This window comes from Lutzomyia longipalpis, chromosome 1, assembly GCF_024334085.1.
Source record: "Lutzomyia longipalpis isolate SR_M1_2022 chromosome 1, ASM2433408v1".
NCBI lineage: Eukaryota > Metazoa > Arthropoda > Insecta > Diptera > Psychodidae > Lutzomyia > Lutzomyia longipalpis.
The window spans coordinates 7,708,751-7,729,937 of record NC_074707.1 but is presented as its reverse complement, the minus strand read 5'-3'; the positions used below and the strand labels follow the sequence as shown (position 1 = coordinate 7,729,937).

Genomic DNA, 21,187 nt, shown 5'->3' with positions numbered 1-21,187 from the left:
GATTTACCTGCATTTTAACCTCGAAAAAAATCCAGGAAAAGCCAGTCTGTGAGTGTTATTATTGGACACCCGTATATTTTGCTTGAAGTGCATTTTTTCTCTCCACCAAATAAAATCTTCCCAAAAATCCCCCAAAAAGTGGCATTAAAGTGCTCCCGTGTTGTTGCTGCGTGAAGAAGGATAGACCATTGAGACGCCTGGAATGCGGACGTGATTGCGGGCGGAGACGGCGAGTGAAAGTTGTGGTGGCATTTTCCAAAAAGAAAAAAAGCATCGCGCAGTTTGGGATAAATTTTGTGTCGCAGTGCCCCAATTCTCAGCATCTCCCACCCCACAAACGGAGAACAAGCTGCTGCCTGATCTGGAGGAGGTAAGTGTGTGCCCCCGTGTTGTGAGTGAACACCACCAAGTGAGGGGAGATGGTTCCTATTTTATGAATGAACGTCCCCGCGTCGCGCTTCATCCGCCATCGCGGTGTTGTTGTGTCTGGCTCTCGGGCGAAAATGGGGCCACGGAGTGTGAAAAATAGCTACGCGATCGCGAGAGCTTCCGCCCACGGCGCACCTCGTACAACATCCGGGGGACGGTGTGGCCCCCGTGCCCCCTGCTAGCGGGGTCAGGACTCTGTCGCGCCTCTATCAATCACGTGGCTCGTGCATGGCGCGAGAGTGGCAAAATAACATGGCACGACTTTCCCATCGATTTGCCTCTCTTGGGGTTGTTTTGGCCGCACAAACAGCACACAGTCCCCCCAAATGAGAAGAGAGAGACTGCGTTGTGACCCCAATTGCCCACTGGAAAGTCACAGCTATTGCCATTCATCTGGAACTGTGTTGTCATTAATATTTTTTTAATAAGACTTTTTTAATTAATTTTCTGATCTCATCCTGCTTAACTTTGGGTAATTCCGGACATATATATTTCACTAAAGTCAAGAGCAATTAGAGAAAGATGCAAGAGATTCACATTTTCTGCTGGACAGAAAAAAAAATCAAATCTCTATTAAAATTATGGCCAATCTGAAAATCTCATTACTGCATACGTCGTCTGGGTCTATGGGTAATAATCTATAATGTATTGAGATGAAAACATGGCCCGGAAGTGACGCATTGGAGGAATTGAAAGCCTCTCGGGGGCATCAGTGCTCCATAACGGATGTCACTGACTGTAGGATTAATGCCAGTTAGAATGACATGGAAGAGGATCCACGGAAGGAAAAAAAACATAAACAGAGTCCCGCTCAGTAAAGTTCTAGTGGCACTCACAACAGACCTTTTCTGCGCTCTCTCGCGCCCCCAGAGATGAGTAATGGGCCTCAATTCAATATTTACACAACAAATCCATTCATTTTCCGTGAGTATTTTCGACGAGTACTTTAGCTGTTTTGCTGGCGCTCTTCTCGTGGCTAGAAGTGACTTCATACATAGTTTTTATTGGTGACACATACTGCAGAGGAGCTAAAATCAGACGCAAGTTTAGGATTAACTTGTGGAGTATTGAGGATTAGAAATCAACGCTTAATCTCCGTATGTAAGCTCTCTGGGTTTTCTATAACAAGTTTTTCCAAGAGATTTGTGTTGAGTGGAAGAGATAGTACAACTTATGTGCGTAGTTTCTAATGCTTATTTTTTCTTCTCTCGCTTATTAGAGGGTCGTTTGAGGAAGTCCTTGTTTGCTGTACTTTTATTAATTTTAGCTGTGATTCCTTCTTTGTTTTTCTTATGAAAAATTCCAGACTCTTCGTGGGTCTCTTTAGAAATTAGATAAAATGAGACATACTGTCAAATGGGGTGAATTTGACTCAATAATCTATCGAGTTCTGTGATTAATTTATCATTTTATGAAAGATTTTTTAAGGATCCCTAAAATAAAATTTTAAAAAAATGAAGAAATTGGAAGATTTATTGAAGTATTCCTTCTAAGATTTTTATGTTTTAAATATGAACTCCAAAATCATTAAGATATTTCCCACTTCTCCCAAAGACATTAAGGCCTAATTCGTCTCTAAATCTTGTCTAGCTTTTAACTATTATTCTGTCTTTTATTTGTCTAGAAAGCCTAAAATCCTAGAAGGTTTAAGACTGTAATGTTCGTCTGGCTATTTGTTCCGTTTCTTAAAAATCGTACTTCTTCTCAGAATCATTCAATATCTAATCTAGGGTATCAGTCTTGTAACCTAAATTGTCCTAGGGGGAAAATTTAAATTCCTCTGCCTGGCCGGCAACTCCATAGTCATCGTCTAATCCCCATTATCAAGAAGTTTCCCCTGAAGAAAATACTTAAGATACAATTTCCTAAATTTTGGGAAAAGCTTTCAGTGCGAACTACCCACAGACTGTACAGTTCAGCTAAAAGAGAGAAAGACAAGCAATTAGGAGTTCACGTTGTTTGGAATGTTTACCGTGTGTGCCACTGTTGCACCACGACAGCCGGCGGTGTGAGGAGTGAAGAAGAAAAAAACTAGGCCATGAGCTATTTCTGTGTCAAAATTCTCCGCAATGGTTACAAAATTAATGCTCACACTCTCATGGTGTGTTTAATTTTTGCCAAACCGACTTTTCCGTTTGCCCGCAATTTTGCGATGCCCACATACAAAAAGAAAAAAAATGGTGCATTGACTCACACGCACATTTCATTCTCTTCAATCTGCAGGACAAAAACGGCGCGACACGTTGAACCCTGCGTGGGACGTAGAAGGATGCACAGCACATTGACGGCGTGTGAGGTGCAATAAGCGCTCGGATCCTCTGACAAGGAAACTTGCTAAGAGAAGCTGCTTCTGCTGCAAGTGTGTTAAATTTAAATAAATAAGAAAAAGAAGCGACGCAATGTCTGCGGCCACATTTAGTGGCTCCCCGGAGGCGGCTGTGGTGAAAGAAGGCTGGCTGTTTAAGCGCGGTGAGCACATAAAAAATTGGCGATCGCGGTACTTTGTGCTGCGTAACGATGGCACCCTGATGGGCTACAAAACGCGCCCCGACACTTCGGCACCCGCGGAGCGTCTCAATAATTTCACAGTGAAAGATTGCCAAATAATGTCGATGGATCGACCAAAGCCCTTCACATTCATCATACGCGGCCTCCAGCTCACAACCGTAATTGAGCGAATGTTCCACGTTGAGACGGATCGAGAGCGGCAGGAGTGGGTGGATGCTATACGCTATGTGGCCACAAGGCTACGCGAAATTGGTGACACCTCCTGCACAACCACGGATATGATTGACGTGGATATGGCATCGATTGCTGAAGATGAGTTCTCGGAGAAGTTCTCCGTGCAGGGAACGACGTCCGTAAAGGCGAGCGGAAAGAAGAAAGTCGTAAGTACCTCTCATTTATTTATTTATTTTTCTTGCCGGGAATCCTTTTTGGGCATTTTTTCTGTGTTTACATTGCATTCCAAAACGCGACGAAAGAAATTTATGAAGGAATGAAATGAGAGGGGTCGTAAAAACAGATGCAAATCTGTTGGTAGTTTTATTTTTGAGTGTAGAGAAAATGCTTTAATTGGCGTTTTATATTTTGACTTTATTGCTTCATTAAATTAATGAGAATTTGAATACTTTGCTGGTATTGCTGGAAAAGATATTTTACCACCAAGAAATCATCGCGGTGGGGCGAATTTGCATAGGGTTTGATGGGTTTTCAGTTTCTGGGATTCATTGGCGGGGTTATGCATTATTTTTTTTTTGTTTGGATTAATAAAAAAAAAATAATTAAATAGAAAATAGAATTTTTCGAGATTTAAACAGCCTCACTGGGCTAAAAAAACTGATCAATTCGCTTTTAATTTTTCAGACACTGGAAAACTTTGAGTTCCTTAAGGTGTTGGGTAAGGGAACGTTTGGAAAGGTGATTTTGTGTCGTGAGAAAGCAACAGCAAAGCTGTATGCAATAAAGATACTGAAGAAAGAGGTCATCATACAGAAGGACGAAGTGGCGCACACATTGACAGAAAATAGAGTTCTCAGGACGACAAATCATCCCTTTTTAATTGTAAGAAGAAAAAAGTTCTTGTTTCACTTCCCGGATGTTTATTTACAATGAAATTATCCTTTCTTTGCAGTCCCTCAAATATTCATTTCAAACTGCCGACAGACTCTGCTTCGTGATGCAGTACGTCAATGGTGGGGAATTGTTCTTCCACCTTAGCAGGGATCGTGTCTTCTCCGAGGATAGGACACGATTTTATGGTGCTGAAATCATTTCAGCTCTCGGGTGAGCTTAAGTAGATTTGAGAGTTTTTGATTTTTTTTTTATTTCTGATTGGATAGAAAAATTTTCCAATTGAAGGAAGATAAATGAAATGAAGGGAAAAATAATATTTTGATTTTTTTTGCACAGGTACTTGCATTCTCAGGGTATCATCTATCGGGACTTAAAGTTGGAGAATTTACTCCTGGACAAGGATGGGCACATCAAAATTGCGGACTTTGGCCTCTGCAAGGAGGACATCACGTATGGGAGGACAACAAAGACTTTCTGCGGTACCCCGGAGTACCTAGCGCCGGAGGTGCTCGAGGACAATGACTACGGACGTGCGGTGGATTGGTGGGGAACGGGTGTTGTAATGTATGAGATGATCATCGGTCGGCTACCCTTCTACAATCGCGATCACGATGTCCTATTTGCCCTCATTCTCATGGAGGAGGTGCGATTCCCGCGGAGTATATCGCAAGAAGCTCGGAGTCTCCTAACGGGCTTCCTTGCCAAAATCCCATCGCAGAGATTAGGTGGTGGCCCGGAAGATGTTAAAGAAATCCAGGCACATCCCTTCTTTGCCAGCATCAATTGGACTGATTTAGAACAGAAAAAGGTGAGTCTTTTTTTCCGTTCTTTCCTTTAGCATTTCAGTCTCCAGCACAGCTCCGCAATAGAATCCACACAATTTAACTTTTCACCCGGAATATGCGGCAAAAGTTTAGCTTCAGCAGCAGCACACAGACCCCATAATCTAATCAGTCGATTCTCACGACGTATTGTTTATGCTTATTTTCTAAAATGTTTTTCATGCTCCAACAGTTGATATTTTATCAATTTTTTCCCCCTGCGTTGCCGATTTCATATTGGCGCCTTCAATCGAATCAACATTAAATTCCGTACATAATATATAGCGATTGAATTTATATATTTGCCAATATCTGAGTGAATTGTGTGATCTTTCAAGGGCAAATTCATTCATAGAATCGCATATCAAAATGAAAAAAAAAAAACGAAGGAATCTCAATGAAAATTTTGCGAAATTTCATTGACGTATAAACTTTACTTATACTTTTATTTTAAAATCTTTTTAAAACTAGCTTCAAGATTTAAAATAGTTTTTTAGTTTAAAGTTTTGCAAAGAAAAAAGTTCTCGTCTTCTGTACTCGAATCGATGACATCTAAGATGCGAGATAGGTGCCCTTTCGATTGTACCATTGATTAAACTTTTTAGTTTTATTTATGATTAAAAATTATGCAAAATTTCGGCAATTTTTAACCATTTTCTTATCTTTTCTTTGCAGATTCCTCCACCATTTAAACCTCAAGTGACAAATGACACAGATACACGCTACTTTGACTCGGAATTCACGGGTGAGAGTGTGGAGCTGACACCACCTGATGGCGCAGCACCTCTTGGCTCTATTCCGGAGGAACCCTTTCCGCAGGTGATTTTTGATTTTTCCCCCCATTGTGCGGATTCGGAATAAATAAAGAAAAATCCAATCTCTCGCACATTTAGTTCACGTATCAAGATATGGCCTCAACATTGGGCACATCCTCCCACATTAGCAGCTCGGCCAGCCTAACGTCGATGCAGTGAACACATTAAACTTCCCCAGAAAACGCTTTTTTTTGGGATGTCCTTTCTCTCATACGTTACAGCAGAGGGAGGCCTCGACATGTTTTGCGGTGTAAGGAGTTACCCGCGGAAATGCAACTGAGAGAGAGAGAGAGCCGGACTGGAGGCAAAAGGTAAAAAACAATTTATTTTTGCGCGTGAGGGTTTTTTTTTGGTTTTTGCACATTTTGGGGCCCAGGGAGGAAGACAAATCATTGATTGGGGTGGGAAATAGACGAGGGGCTGTGCAAATTCATCTGATGATACCAACAGAAAGTACTGCATGTGATCCATTGGGGCGATTTTGAAGCCACCAAATAAAATAAAAGAAAAAAAAACGTTAGATATTCTTGCATCTGAAATGATGTGAGGAGTCAGCCATTGAATTGTATAGAAATATTTTCATTTTCAATTCTGTTTTGAGTTGAGATTTTTTTTTTGCATAAATTGACTATCATTGTATGGGAGGGGGTGTCATGATGGTGGATTTGCAACTCTCTGGGCCGCACATAGAGCAACAAAGGGAGGAAGAACTTTTGGGTGGAAAAGGAGAAAAAAATATTTAAAAAGAAAAGATAAATAAAATAAAGAGTGCGAGAATGTGAGAAGAGTTTAAAAACGCGGGGTGAAGAAAAAACCCCATTTTAGGCATTAAAAATTGGCATTAAAAACGTATATATATTAAAATTTAAGATGAGATAAAATGCGTAACTTTTAAGGATTCCCCATCAAAATTAATGCAAGGAATTTAGCTTGTTTTCCTCAAAAAAAAAAAAAAAGATGAAAATCTATATTGATAAAAATAATGAAAAAAAAACACTTTTTGCACTCTCCGTGTCGTGTGTTGGGAAGTTAAAAGGAGAAAAAAAAACACAGAGAAAGTGAAAAGAGGAAAATGCTGAAGAAGGCACACAGAGAAGGGACGGAAAAAAGTGAAAGAGAAAAAAAGAAACCCCAAAAAAAATTTAACGAAATATATTTTCTTTGTATTGAGAAAAATTTGTGCGTGTTTTTCATTTCTGTGAGTGCGTCAGAGTGAATGAAAAAAAACGACAAAGGTCCATTGATTTTTTTTTATTCAACAGTTTGATATACAATTTTATTGGTTTGATAGCAAAAAACAAAAAAAAATGCGCGCGGACAAACAAAACAATTGTATAATTTTGGATTCATCAACAAGTATAAAAATATCATCACCTAAAAACCTAAACAAGTCTCTCTGGAAGATGCCGATTTGTAAGAAAGAGTCTTTCCATGTTTTTTTCTTTTCCCTTTACGTTCAATCGAGTACGAGGATTAGATCTTCACCCTCGAGTTTCATGCCATTGCTGATCTCAAGCTTCTGCACTGTGCCTGCCTTTGGTGATTGTACCACCATCTCCATCTTCATGGCTGAAAGTACTACAAGTGGTTGACCCTTCTCAACGTGATCACCCTCCTTCACTCGAATATCTGTTGGGATTTAATTTAAAAAAAAAAAAAAAAAGTGATTAAGATTCATTAAAGTTCTTTGCGAGAAAGGGAAATGCTGAGACTCACCAATAACAGTTCCCGGCATTGGAGCCCCAACTTCACTCTTATTCCCCTTGTTGGCCTTGGGGTGGATGTGAAGCTCCTTAACTGCTTCCTTATCGCGAATAAGCACCGATCGCAGCTGCCCATTGAGCTCAAAAAAGACCTCCCGTTCACCATTTGGCGTAAGATCTTCTGCCATGGCCAGTGTCTTGATGTGCACCATTTTACCCTTCTGCAGCGCCACCTCAAACTCCTCCCCAACCTTGGGGCCCGTGAGGAAGATGCGTGTATCGAGCTTATCAACCGGCCCGTAGGTGTCACGGAATGTGAGGAAGTCATTCGTGACTTGTGGATAGAGGGCAGCTGACATAACATCGCGATCCGTCACCTGAGCATGAGATTCCTTCAATTCCTTCTTAAGAGTGCCAAAATCAAAGTCCCCAAGCGCTGCTCCGGGACGCCCCTCGACACGTGGCATATCCTTAAGGACACGCGATCTCAGTGGTTCCGGGAAGCCCCCATGAGGCGTTCCTATGGCACCCTGAAGGAATTCCACCACAGATTTGGGGAAAGAGAGCTCCTCCGCCTTGTCAATAATCTGTTGTGCCGTAAGTTTATTCTGCACCATAAATTGAGCCAAATCTCCAACAACTTTGGACGACGGGGTGACCTTAATGATGTCTCCAAGGAGGAGATTTGCCTCCCGGTAGGCCTTCTTGACATCCTCAAAGAAGTCCCCAAGCCCAAGAGAGTACGCTTGGAATTGGAGATTTGTGTACTGCCCACCTGGAATCTCATTCATGTAAACATCCGCATTCCCGGACTTCATGGTGGTTGTGCACTCAAATGGTGCATACAGCGTACGTGTTTGTTCCCAATAGGCTGAATATTCCGAAATATCGGGCAAATTGAAGCGTGTATCAGCAGTAGTGCCCTGCAGGGATGCCACAACAGCTCCCATGCTCGGTTGCGACGTCATCCCCGACATGGAATCCACGGCAACGTCCACAACATCCGCTCCAGCTTCAGCACATGCCAGCATGGCAGCAACACCCGCACCCGAGGTATCGTGCGTGTGAATGTGGATGGGAATGTCGGGATGTTTATCGCGTATGGCACAAATGAGAAGACGTGCAGCATTGGGCTTCAGCAGACCCGCCATGTCCTTAATGGCTAACACATGGGTACCCGCCTTGACGAGTTCATCGGCCAAATTGACGTAGTATTTGAGGTCGTATTTTTTCTTTGTGGGATCACTCACGTCTCCAGTGTAGGAAATGGCTGCCTCCACGACACCACCAGCTTTCCCGGCAGCTTCCATGCCCAGAATAAGATTTGGCAAATAGTTGAGGGAGTCAAAGACACGGAAAATATCCATTCCAGTCTGTACGGCGAGTTCACAGAATTTGTACACAACATTGTCCGGGTAGTTGGTGTAGCCGACTGCATTTGCACCACGAAGGAGCATCTGGAAGGGAATATTGGGGATTTGCTTACGCATCTCCTCAAGTCGCTCCCAAGGGCACTCATGGAGGAATCTGGAAGGAAGAAATTAAAATTATTTAACGTTAAAGATCCTAAATTAAGGCCTCTGGAGATGTTTACCTGAGGGCAACGTCGAATGTGGCTCCACCCCAGTTCTCCAAGGAATAGAGATTGTTGAATCTGTGGGCGACAAATGGTGAGATCTTCAGAAGATCGTGTGTCCTCACTCGCGTGGCCAGAAGTGACTGATGTGCATCACGGAACGTTGTGTCCATCAGCAGGAGCTCCTTCCGGGCACGTACTTCCTTTGCAAAACCCTCTGGGCCCTGAGTCTTTAGTATATCCCGTAGCCCAGGTGGTGGTGGAACAGCTACATGCCCAAACAATGAAAATAGAAAAGTTTCAATTTCTTCATCATCTCAGCGCAAAATTTGACAAAAAGCTACACCAAGAAAATAAATTAATGAAGAAGCATTAAAATTATAATGAAAAAATGAAGATTTTTACGTGGTTTATAGAGATCAAAAGGAGCGGAATTTTCTTGTTCGCCTAGAAAAAGGAAGCAGAAGTTAGGACAAAAAACAGAAAAAAAGACAAGAAAAAGACAGAAAACAGGCAAAGAATAATTAAAAGAGAGAACAATAATAGATTTTCAATCACATTACAAATTTTTACCTTTTCCTGCAACAAAAATGTATCCATCACCACCACAAAAAATATTTGCGTGTAATTTTTTGTGAGAAAAGAATTATATTCGTTCTTTGTTGATTGTTAAATTATTATTTTGCTAAAAGCACGTTACTTGCACGAGAGAATCTCGTGTTGTAGAAAAAAAAGAGTTAAATTTAAAATGCGCAAAAGTCTTTTGAGAAAATATAATGATCTCATTTTCATTGACACACATTCACAATCAACTTTTGCGGAGAATTACTTTTTACGACCTGACGTCGTCATTTAGTGATATGAATTAGAATTTTTCTTTGCTTGCCTATCTCTCAACATTACAAAATAAATTTAATATAGACAAAGGTCATTTAGTATGAAATATAAAAAATAAATAAAAATAATTGTTTTTGTATTTTAAAGCTGATTATAATGAATATTTAATGCTTAAGAATATTTTTAAGAATTTTTCATACTGAAGAACCTTTATCTTAATCAATAGAAAGATCTTACAGAGAATATTGACAGAGGAAAACACGAGCTTTTAGAAGTGATTGAATTAATTAAAAACGCGGGAAAGTTAGGGGAAGAAATTAAAAGCAATCAGGAACAGAAGCAACTTACCTAAATCAACATCTGGAACATGAGGATGGACACCATCAGCGGGTTTTAGTTTTGTAGCAAGAGGTGTTTGTGGTCCATTCACCAAGACCTAAAAGAATAAAAAAGAAAATTTTAATTAATCATTCAAAAAGCAATAAGATTCTTTAGGGAAATCCCACCGTTCCGAGGTAGTTGAGAAGTTTCTGAGCACGATTCTGTGATGGTTGGAACTTAAAGAGTTGTGGATGTTCATCAATAAAGTACGTATCCAGGACACCATTGAGGAATTTTTGATTCTCCAGCACATTAAGTAGGAAGGGGATGTTTGTCTTAACACCACGGATACGGAATTCTCGCAATGCACGATTCATCTTTGCAGCTGATGATTGCAAATCCGATGCGTGGGAGATTACTTTGACAAGTAGGGAGTCGTAGTAGGGTGAAATAATTCCACCGGCATACGCTGAGGCACTATCCAGACGAATTCCCATTCCCTCACCCGAACGGAAGACCTCCAAACGTCCTGTACTGGGTTGGAAATCATTTGCTGGATCTTCAGTCGTCACACGGCACTGTATGGCATATCCTTGGGGTTTAATATTATCCTGCGTGTAGCCCAGTTCCGGTAGGGTCATACCCTCTGCCACACGGATCTGTGACTGCACCAAGTCGATTCCTGTAATTTCCTCAGTCACAGTGTGCTCAACTTGGAGTCTACATGAAATAAAATGAAAGAAAAATATGTCCTTTAGAATTAATTAAGAATCCTTCCATCGATTGTGGATATTTTTAGAAGTGGATGAGAAAATTGCATGCAGAGAGTTAATGGAATTTAATTAATCCCCTACGCGTGGCTAAAGATAAACTCACCGAGCATTGACTTCGATAAAGTAGAAATTGCCCGTTTCATCAGCTAGATACTCAACAGTTCCAGCATTTTCGTACCCAACATGCTTAGCCAGACGAACAGCATGCTCTGTCATACGGTCCCTGACTTCTATGGGCAATCTCGGAGCTGGAGCAATTTCCACAACCTTCTGATGCCTCCTCTGGACGGAGCAGTCTCGTTCGTACAGGTGCACAACATTGCCTGCCTTGTCACCCAGAAGTTGTACCTCAATATGCCGGGGGCGCTCAATGAACTTCTCAATGAACATTGCTCCATTGCCAAAGGCAGCTTTCGCCTCGGAGCTAGCACGCATAAACATCTCCTCAACTTCATCCATTTGCTTCACAACTCTCATCCCTCGACCACCACCACCGTAGGCTGCTTTGAAGATCACCGGCAATCCGTAGCGCTTGCAGAAATCCAAGGCTTCCTCTTTTGTCGTCACAGGGCCATCTGTTCCCGGCACAATTGGCACCCCAGCTTCAATAGCTGCTTTCCTGGCAGCCACTTTATCTCCCATCTGCTGCACAACCTTCGGCGAGGGCCCAATAAAGCGCAACCCAGCATCAATCACAGCCTGGGCAAAGTCACTGCGCTCCGAGAGGAAACCATAGCCCGGATGAACGGCATCCACATCATTCTCCTTGCAAACGCGTATTATTTCCGGAATGTTGAGGTATGCCTCCACTGGTGGTAGATTCTTTCCCACCAAATAGGATTCATCTGCCTTCTGCCTGTGCATGTGCATTTTATCTTGTTCCGAGTAGATGGCAACACTCTTAATGCCCAATTCTGTGCATGCTCTGAACACTCTGATGGCAATCTCACCGCGATTTGCCACCAAAACCGATCGAATTGGTTTGTACTCCACCTGTGAGGTAGAAATTAACTCATTAGCGTCTCTTATGTGCATCTAACAAACATGCCGATGTGAGGGCATTGACTCACCTTCGTTGAATATCCATTCCTGGCAATTGACCAGATCTTTACTTTCGACACACGCTGCATCCGTTCGAGAGCACGCTGAACACCGCACATAGACATCTTGTAAAGGCTGCGTGGATTTTTTCTTACCAAATTCTCTAATTAATTAATTCTCCGTAAGAAGTTTTCTTGCCTCCTAAAATAAGAAAAAGAAAACTTTGAATAAGATTTTCTGTGCATAAATCTTCTGCTAAATCATTTGGCAAAAGTTTTACTCCTCGAATGTGCAATTCAATGAACTTGCGGACTCTTCTTCTGCTTCCACATTTAATTTACTTTTATTTAAGATGCCTTAAAAAGATATAAATTTGAAACAATTTATCCTTTTTGGCTATATTTTCACTTGAAAACTTATTTATAAACGTCTTGTTGCTTTGATTTTTACAACTCAACGGACGTTAATAAAATTAAGAAGTTTTTTCATAATAAAAAGACTTAAAAAATATTTTTTTAGAGAGAAAGAAAAGAGAATTTAATCAAAAATTCTTTTCAAATTAAACTTTATTGCAAAGTATAATTAAAGAAAAATAAAATTCCATAAATCCGACTCTCAAAAGTCGCTGAACGATATGTTAAAACGAGGTAAATTGTCGCTTCGCTCCAATTTTCCTCGCCCCGCTTCGCGGGGGGTTTTGCGCTTCGCGCAAATTTTGGAGAGAAAAAGATTGTGATGATTTATAAGCAGATTGGGGCCACTCATACAATCCAGAAGAAAAATTTGCAAAGAGAAGAAATCATTTTCATACAACATTTCGGGCGCGAAATTCGAAAATTCGCAAAAACTGCATGAGAGTTATATGGGGGCTACCTGAAGGGGGGCTTCGGGGGGAAAATGGATACGGCCACTCGAAACCGCCTGATATAAGGAGCCTCTGTGCCAAATTTCATCACGATCGGTCAAACGGTGTAGATTTGTATAGCCGAACACGACGGAAGATTACCAACAAACAGACCTTTCTTTATTATATAGATGGAGAGTTTTCATCAATTCCAAAAGAAAAAAAAATCGCAAAGAGAAGAAATCATTTTCATACAACAGTTCCGGCGCCAAATTCAAAAATTCGCAAAAACTGCATGAGAGTTATATGGGGACTACCTGAAGGGGGGCTTCGGGGGGAAAATGGATACGGCCACTCGAAACCGCCTGATATAAGGAGCCTCTGTGCCAAATTTCATCACGATCGGTCAAACGGTGTAGATTTGTATAGCCGAACACGACGGAAGATTACCAACAAACAGACCTTTCTTTATTATATAGATAAACATCCAGCGAGACGAAAATCCTTCACAATTTCTTTTCTACAATCTCCATTTCCAAATTAGCAGTAAAAATTAAGAAAAGCATGATAAGAGAATGCGCCAATGGTGTGAGCAACAGCGGGCTTTGCCTCCCCTAATTAAATATTTAAATATAAATCAGTCAAATCAGCTGGATTTTTTTTCTATATGCGAATAACATGCCCAGAGTTTATCTTCTATGACTTGTTTACTCCTCATCCAAATTAGGGGCTAAATTCCTCATCAAATTGCTTTTATGAATTATCACGTGTTTTTTTAGCATTGCGAAAAAGCTAATACAAAAAAAAACGTGGTCAAAAGTCGAAATGAGTTTTTGTGAATTTTTCTAACAAATAAACCGAAGAAGAATGACTCAAAAAAGCTAAAAAGTTGCACGATTATTATTCTTTGAAAAAATCACCTTTTATTGGCCACAAGACTGGCACACGAATTTAATTTTTTTTGGGAATCTTGAAAGCAAGAACACCGGAAAAGCGCAATGGAGCAGACCTTGCATGGAGCACTTGAGGTCGGGATGTGCGAAGCATAGCTCAAATCATTGCATAACAAGCACTCACACATAATAATCATAAAGAATAATTTTATAATGTGTGACGAGGGAAAATAACTGGCCAAGTCATTTTTGACTCTCTTCCAATTTAGAGGAGGCCATAAATTGGGCCACAATACGGAGAGGAGCGTTCGAAGTGAGCATAGAGAGAGCTCTATAAGCATACGTGAGGTCCCCAGAGGTCAAACTGATAATCATTACGCAACGACCTTCTATAAGTGCGTGTTTTGGAGAAAGAAGAATTCATAAATCGCTTTTGGACACTTCATCCGGAGGAGGTGATTGCTCCAGAAGCTCCACGCATCTTATCATCTTTTGCCGCTTTATCGCATGCCTGGTCAAAGAAGCTTTGAGTCGCAAAAAAGCCCCACACATCCACTAATATTGCTGCTGGGTGCGCGGACTTTGGAGAGGCCCACCTCCAATAAAAACGAGTCTTTAGCCTTGAAAAATGCCGGCATATCTCGTGAATGATCCACATGTCGCGAGGAAAGATTATATTTTGACTACGACGCTCTTTTATTTCCTTTCACCGGAGCATTTAGAGTTTTTTCTTCTTCTTCAAAAGCTAAAAATAGACCAAAAAAAATTCTCCAGAAGACATTTTTTTTCTTTGCACCTCTCAACGAGTTTTTCCAGTTGCACCGCAAAGATTCCACACAATGTCGAGGAACCCACAAATCAATCGTTTTACCTTACGGAGTAATAATAAATTGATTTGTAAAGCCCTCAAAGTCGCGCTTCGCAATAAATGTAATGTTTATCAGTTTGGTGGCTAAATAGCTCCCCTGATAGCAAAATATTAATCTGGGAGGGAAAAGAAATTAATATTTTGTAGCTCATATATTGCAGAGATAGTGATCTATAAATATTTTGTAGACAAGCACTCTTCGTATAGTACATGGGCACGTGTTACGAGGCAATTAAATGTACATACCCTTCACAAATAAGAAGATATTTTAATTGCAAATAAAAGCAAAATTTATAATCTATTTAGGTATTATGTGATGTGGGCCAGTATAATTTTAGTCGAAAAATAGCAATATATTTGCATTAAATTATAATATTTAATTTCAATCATTTATAGTAATAATAATTTTTGCTGCTATTCTGTCTGTTAGACTATGGTGGACGCAAATATAGAATTCTGAAATTAAAATTGAAAAGAAATGATATAAAATCAATTTCATAAACTAAAGGAGTTTATCCATTTTTATACGAATAATTTCTAATCCGAGAAATCGATCTGAATATTCTTTATTATGAAGAGAATTGAAAAAGAAATAAAAGTCGTCAGATTTTCCATTTTCCACTGAGACTAGTTGGAAAAAGATAGCAAATATTTGCTTAAAAATGCAAACAATCATGTCTTGTGGAAAATGAGAAAGCTCTCACTATTTCTCATTCTTTTTAGTTGTGATTCTTTTTTTTAATTCTCTGTAAGAATACACACAAAAAAAAAACGAGTTAACTCCTTTTCAATGAAAATCGATGATATCCATTCAAAGATGTGATGAAGATAAATCAAACACTCAAAAAGAAATTCTGATTAGTACATTTTTAGCTGTGATTTTTTTTTATTGCAAAATAATCTATTTCAAGATTTAATAACTGGAAAATCTAATCAGGCTTTTCATAAATTTTCTTTTAGTGTCTGATCATAACTGTTAAGACTGGCAAAGAATGTACAGATGAAATTTTTCTTAGGATTCAAATAATTTTAATTTCTCTTCTTTTTCTACAATGTTTAAAGTAAGCATTGTAAACAGTAAAAGTAGTAAAGGGCCCCTCCTAAAAAAATGCTCCAATGATTCGGGGTCAATGTCATCAAGAGGGGGAATTTACCATTTAAAATCATAAAATTCCAAAAACATTTTTACTCAATCTGTGACCGTCGCAGTAATTCCTCCTTTCGCAACGGTGTGCATTTTCTAACATTTTTTTTTTAAATACATAACTTAAGCTCCTATTCTCCCTCTCTGCCAGGTAAACAAAAAAAAGAGTTGCAAAACGCGTGGCAAGCGCGAGGTCAGACGGTCGTGCGTTGTGGACGTTGTGAGGCGCTTTGCAGTTTTGCGTGAGTGAAGGAGCTTCTCCACAGAAAAGTCAATGAATAGTGGGGAAATGAGGAGAGAAATGTTGGGATCTCACTCACTCCCATATTGTTCTGTGGATTAAAATGATGATGCAAGATGAGCTGTACTGCTCTCACTCTCAAATCTAAAGCTTCTCTTGGGGCTGTCTCACGAATGAGTTTTGGCGCCCAACAGCCCTTCCTCAAGCTTTCGCCACTTCTCCCGGTTATTGTGGAGAGAGCTTCCCTTGTGCTGCTGCCCTTGCACAACACACACACATCCACACCACCCGGCTGACTGAATGCAAATTCGCCGTGAGATTTTCCAATAACCTCCCAATGATCCCAATAAATTACGTAACGGCGTGCGAGTTCATTCAATGACATCCAATGAACCCTATCACCAGGCAACAATGCATCACACCGGCTGAGAAACTTACCAGGACACAACCGTTTGTGTTCCAGTAATTATTCCCAACGAGCTTTTTTTTCTTCTTTTCAGGGAGCTTTTGCCAAAGTCCAGACACTTGAGCGGTTTCTCTTGTCTGCTGAACTTTTGTCTGCACTTTGGAGTCTCTCTTTCCCCGCAAGCACGCCCCAAATCGTCCGGCAACGGCTTATCGCACAAAGCTCATGTGGGATCACGAGAGGAATCTCACAAAGTTTTCAAATGTTCTTGACACACAAAACTTCCACTCCTTTAGCTGCCCAGTTCCACTTGATACGCAATTTCTCTACCGGAATAACTTCCACTTCTCGCCGGAGACCGTTCGATACTGACTGCCACCACCAACTCGTCTCCGATGTTGCTCCAATGTGCTCCACCACATATAAAGCTCCGTGAATGATTATTTAGGTGGGAAAATGAGGAGAAGTTAATTTTATTTCTCTCGCTCTCTTTCGAAATTCTCTCGCTACTTCTCTGTTTTGGAGGCAGCCAAATCATAGCTAGAATACCTAAAATTCAGTAAAATTAGATTAATGTGTTTTATCAATTTTTCCCAGTCGTATTTAGCTAAGTTTCTGATGTAGTGACTTTGAGAAATTTTCACAAATTGTACGTAAAAAAAGCTTGAATGAAAATCAATTAAAGGTATTTAATTCGACGCTATGTTCAAAATGCATTTGTAAGCTTTTAAAAGCTCTGTTTTTTATTTATTTATTTTATTACAAAGGATTTTTAAAGACTTTATTTCATTCCTTCAAACTTTATTTGCAAGCTATGAGCTTTCGCTGGGCTTTCATGAATAAAGGAAAGTTTTGAGGAACTCTCATTTTTTTCATTACAATTAAGACTTCAACAATAACAATTATAATAAACTTTAGCTCTTTTTAATTAATTTTTAAGTTAATTGAATTCTTTATTTAAATTCCACGAAATCTGCTTAACTTTATGTTACTACGAGAACTTTCAAAAGCTCTCCTGCCTTATTGAATAATTTTTTAACGCAAGTTTAAGAAGAATTATGCTAATGCCCCAGACCTTCTTTTAAGAGACAATTACTCTCCAGAGAAAGCTGCAAAATGCAAATTCGGGGAATGACAGGAAACCTTCTTTGGCGCCAATGGAGTATTCACAACGAATCACAGCCATGTCAAGAAATCTCTGACGATAGGCCGCGATAAGGAATTTATTAGTCACTGAGAGTTGAAATCCTGTGATTTTCAGCTACCTCATTTCGAAATTCTGCTTATCTCTTTTTGAGATATCCACCTATCTATAAAATCCACCCACCTATCACTGATTTGGTTTATTTTTTGGTGAATTTTCGTGGAAAAATGAAGTTCCTCGTGATCTTGGCTCTAGCAGTGGCTCTCACAGAGGTAGCATTGAGCATCTCTAATGCAACTAAGGTGTTTCTTAGGTTTAGTGATTTGACTTTTATTTGGTGCATTGCAGGGTCTAGTGACGTCTGATGTTGCTCCTGAGGGCTTTGTCATCAATGGAGCCAATGGTACCCACACCCCTCACCACGTGCTTGTGGAATTTTTCAATGCCCAACAATTGGGATTCTTTGGTGGAGGTTCCATCATCACGAGCACTCATATCCTGACATCAGCTCAATGTGTTCATGGGTGAGTTGGTAGAAGGATAAGAAGGTGCTTTAAGAAAAAATTCTTGCGCGACAATTTCAAGTGAATTTTAAGCCCTTTTTAAAGGTTTCGCAAACTTGGGATTTAAGTGATAACTGATTAGTATAGTCAGGATGATAATTAACTTTACTTTTAGCCTTTTTTTTTCTAAGAGTTTGAAGATCTTTTCTTCTTAACAATTAAATAGTGATTAAGTAATCATTAGTATGACGCCTTGTCCGCCATTTTCGAAACCTCATTAAAATTTGAATTTTTCAAGACTTTTCAACAGATAAGAGCCAAAAACCTTTGCGATATTTGCTAAGAGAATTAATAAAAGACGATTAGTTTAAAATTTATAGGTACGTTTATTTTAGTACAGAAGCATTGCATTTAGTTCTTTAGAAACTTTAGTGGTCAGCTTGATGTTCTTGAGGGAAACCTCATCTAATCCAAAGAGATGTTTCTCAGCCCTTGTGCAGTTTATCACGATCTCCAATGTTGTGGATTTTTCTTTTTGAATTTCCACAATTTCTTTGATTAGGGACTTACTTATTTGTCTACACTTATACAAGTTCATGTAGCGGAGGGCGGGGCATCTGTTGAAGAGACGCATTAAGCTTCCCGTTGTTACGTCTCGGCAGCTGGGAATGATGAGCTCTTGAAGAGTTTCGCTACTATCGAAAATGGCGTCCAGAACAGAATCACGGCAATTTGTGACGCCGATCATCTGCAGCACATTCAGATTTGAGAGTCTTCTCATTGAATCTAGAATACTTTCTTTTATCATAACATATGTTAATTCCAAGCGCTTTAGGCGGTTTTTGGCACAAATCTGTCTGAAAAACGCATCCATTATGTCGATATGCTTATTTAAGTAGCTTCCCGAAATTTGGAGTTTCGTAATTTTGGGCAGTTCTGCCAAGCATAAGTAATCGTCTGCTGTAGCCATTGTATATTCATTTGAAATTGCTAACTCCTCCAAATTCAGGAAATTCTGAGCCATCATCCTCAGGTTGTATCCTTTAATTTCACAGCAGTACACAATATTCAGACTGCGCAGATTTTTTGGATTTAAATCGCAAAAAATCTTGAAATTTCCAGAAGTCACGTTTATGCAGCTAAATAAGTTGAGCTCTTGGATTTCTCGAAGATTTCCAAGGAAACTTCCTCTGATATTGGGATTTTTTGAGACATTGAGTACCTCCAGTTGCTCATGCCTGAACATAATGTGTATGTCTCTATCTTTAGTCCAGCATTTGGATATTACTGCCTTTTTAGCAGATTCAAACACTATAGGATGCTTGCGTACATCGCGCATATCAAAGCCATACAGGTAGATACTTTGGACGTTTCTGCATCCTTGAATGTATTTGGTTTGCAAATATGGTGTTTCTTTAGGCCGATATCCTATAAATGATGCTTTCGATGCTTTGAAAGTGTGAATGTACTCTCCAACGCGCGATAAAAGCTTCGATATATCCATAAAGTATGTTCGATGCGTAAGAGCCATTTTATCGAAATCCAAAACTTTGTAGCGTCTGATGACCATCTTTGATATAATTTTGAAGCGTGGGCATATTTTTCCAACCGCGATGATATCTCTGATATCCAGATAAGAAAAAATGTTAAATAAGCAGTCATCGTTAAGAAGATAGATAGTTAGATCCATGGTTTCGGTGAAAAATTGCGTGAAGTAACAATTCTAAAATTAAAAAAGGAAAAAAAAGTCATTAAAGTCTTGTTAAATGCTTCATAATGGACGCACTTAAGTGACGCTATTCAAATTTTTCACGAGCACAATTTTTTTAAGTTTTATGGAAAATTTTCTTTTAAAAATATAAGATACTCACATTTTAGTTGCAAATCCACACAATTCAGGAATAAAACTTTTTCTAAGATGCCCAAAATATAGAACGATGCGAATGCTACGAACTCCAGCACTAAACTAAACTCAACTAGCTCAAGCAAACGATGCCAAGCCAACGGATTTCCTTGTAACCGAGTGACGTTACAGAAAGAAGACAATTTTCTAAATTATGTATTTAAAACCTTGTTTAAGACGATCTCAGCGCCAAAGTGTCGACTTTCAAATGAAATTTCCCTCTTTGAGGACCCTTAAGGCGTTAACTTAAGGTTTAGGTTCTTATGCATAGAAATATTATTTAATCATGCAGAAATATGAATCCTTTATGGAAATTATGAGAAAAATTATATTATAGAAAGAGATGAAATAAATACATTTTTAGAATAGATTTTATGATTTTTAATGTTGTATTTTAATACATAGCAGAGATAGCAGATTACAAACATTTTTCATAGATAATATTATCATATTATAGTTTTTCTTAAGATCACAATAATAAGACAGTGTGCTAAATTTTTGAAATCCTGAAGTCCCGAAAACTTTCTATTAAAATTCTGTAAATTATTCAAAAGGAAACTTTAAAACTTTTGAAGAATTAAAAATCCACCATATTGGAAATGAAAGTTAAATTTTTTTAATTTCTTTTCCTTGCCTACAGCTTTGTCCGTTGGCGTGTTGGCTATGGGAGTTTCCTCCGAGATCAATTAACTTGGATTGAGTCCACCAATGCTGTTCCAAATCCTCAGTACGTTCCAACGACGAGGAACAACGACATTGCCATTATCACTCTTCCCACGCCACTCGTCTTCACAGGCAAGTTACTAACCAATTCTAAATTTTCTCCTCCACCTCTAAAATCCGTATTTGTGATTTCCTTGCAGCTCGTGTGCATCCAATTGCTCTTCCGCCAACAAATATTGTTATGCCCTATCAGAATGAACAGGGCACCATCTTGGGCTTTGGCTTCACCAGTGGTGCAGTTAATCTACCTTCGGACAATCTTCGCTATGGCTACGTTCGCGTACAGCCAGATGCCTTCTGCCTCAGCATCTTCCAAATTGTATCTCCCAATCACTTCTGCGCCAGTGATAATCGTGTTCCAGTGAACATCTGCAACGGAGACATTGGTGGTGGATTTACCGTGTACTATCGTGGTGAACCAGTGCTCGTGGGCATCAATTCCATTCTCATTGAGAACTGCCACATCCAGTGGCCATCTGCATACACCCGTGTCTCTCACTACCTCCCATGGATTCATCAAACTATTGCGCTTTAGGAAGATGATCTATTAATGTTGATCAATGATGAATTCATTGCAATAAAGCAGAATTTTATGAGCCAATGTGTTTCTTCTTGTCTTACCTGTG

At 39.6% G+C, this 21,187-nt stretch overlaps 3 protein-coding genes across 3 annotated transcripts; 2 read left to right on the top strand and 1 right to left on the bottom strand.

The window, feature by feature from the left end:
• The first annotated feature begins 33 nt into the window (after positions 1-33).
• LOC129786682 (RAC serine/threonine-protein kinase) lies at positions 34-6,525 on the top strand. Its single transcript, XM_055821858.1, has 7 exons — positions 34-370; positions 2,653-3,317; positions 3,796-3,993; positions 4,064-4,215; positions 4,342-4,813; positions 5,502-5,645; positions 5,720-6,525. The coding sequence occupies exons 2-7, from the start codon at positions 2,829-2,831 to the stop codon at positions 5,798-5,800; spliced, it is 1,536 nt and encodes a 511-aa protein (XP_055677833.1). The 5' UTR covers positions 34-370; positions 2,653-2,828; the 3' UTR covers positions 5,801-6,525.
• A 352-nt stretch (positions 6,526-6,877) lies between these two features.
• Positions 6,878-16,712, bottom strand: LOC129786637 (pyruvate carboxylase, mitochondrial). Its single transcript, XM_055821766.1, has 8 exons — positions 16,321-16,712; positions 11,922-12,093; positions 10,955-11,844; positions 10,264-10,798; positions 10,106-10,193; positions 8,939-9,188; positions 7,358-8,871; positions 6,878-7,270 (listed from the first exon to the last, which is right to left on the bottom strand). Exons 2-8 carry the CDS (start codon positions 12,015-12,017, stop codon positions 7,098-7,100), a joined length of 3,546 nt encoding a protein of 1,181 aa, XP_055677741.1. The 5' UTR covers positions 12,018-12,093; positions 16,321-16,712; the 3' UTR covers positions 6,878-7,097.
• A 580-nt stretch (positions 16,713-17,292) lies between these two features.
• LOC129786718 (brachyurin-like) lies at positions 17,293-21,162 on the top strand. The gene is made up of 4 exons (XM_055821908.1): positions 17,293-17,704; positions 17,781-17,956; positions 20,479-20,633; positions 20,702-21,162. The coding sequence occupies exons 1-4, from the start codon at positions 17,660-17,662 to the stop codon at positions 21,094-21,096; spliced, it is 771 nt and encodes a 256-aa protein (XP_055677883.1). The 5' UTR covers positions 17,293-17,659; the 3' UTR covers positions 21,097-21,162.
• Positions 21,163-21,187: the final 25 nt, after the last annotated feature.

What these genes read in the sequence shown, in the direction of transcription:
- LOC129786718 (XM_055821908.1), top strand. Translation starts at nt 17,660, where the DNA reads ATGAAGTTCCTCGTGATCTTGGCTCTAGCAGTGGCTCTCACAGAG. An exon ending in TAGCAGTGGCTCTCACAGAG is followed by an intron (nt 17,705 to 17,780) that starts GTAGCATTGAGC and finishes GGTGCATTGCAG; the next exon opens with GGTCTAGTGACGTCTGATGT. An exon ending in CACGCCACTCGTCTTCACAG is followed by an intron (nt 20,634 to 20,701) that starts GCAAGTTACTAA and finishes ATTTCCTTGCAG; the next exon opens with CTCGTGTGCATCCAATTGCT.
- LOC129786637 (XM_055821766.1), bottom strand. Translation starts at nt 12,017, where the DNA reads ATGTCTATGTGCGGTGTTCAGCGTGCTCTCGAACGGATGCAGCGTGTG. An exon ending in GGAATGGATATTCAACGAAG is followed by an intron (nt 11,845 to 11,921) that starts GTGAGTCAATGC and finishes TCTACCTCACAG; the next exon opens with GTGGAGTACAAACCAATTCG. An exon ending in TTCTCAACTACCTCGGAACG is followed by an intron (nt 10,194 to 10,263) that starts GTGGGATTTCCC and finishes TTATTCTTTTAG; the next exon opens with GTCTTGGTGAATGGACCACA.
- LOC129786682 (XM_055821858.1), top strand. Translation starts at nt 2,829, where the DNA reads ATGTCTGCGGCCACATTTAGTGGCTCCCCGGAGGCGGCTGTGGTGAAA. An exon ending in CGAGCGGAAAGAAGAAAGTC is followed by an intron (nt 3,318 to 3,795) that starts GTAAGTACCTCT and finishes TTAATTTTTCAG; the next exon opens with ACACTGGAAAACTTTGAGTT. An exon ending in GAAATCATTTCAGCTCTCGG is followed by an intron (nt 4,216 to 4,341) that starts GTGAGCTTAAGT and finishes TTTTTTGCACAG; the next exon opens with GTACTTGCATTCTCAGGGTA.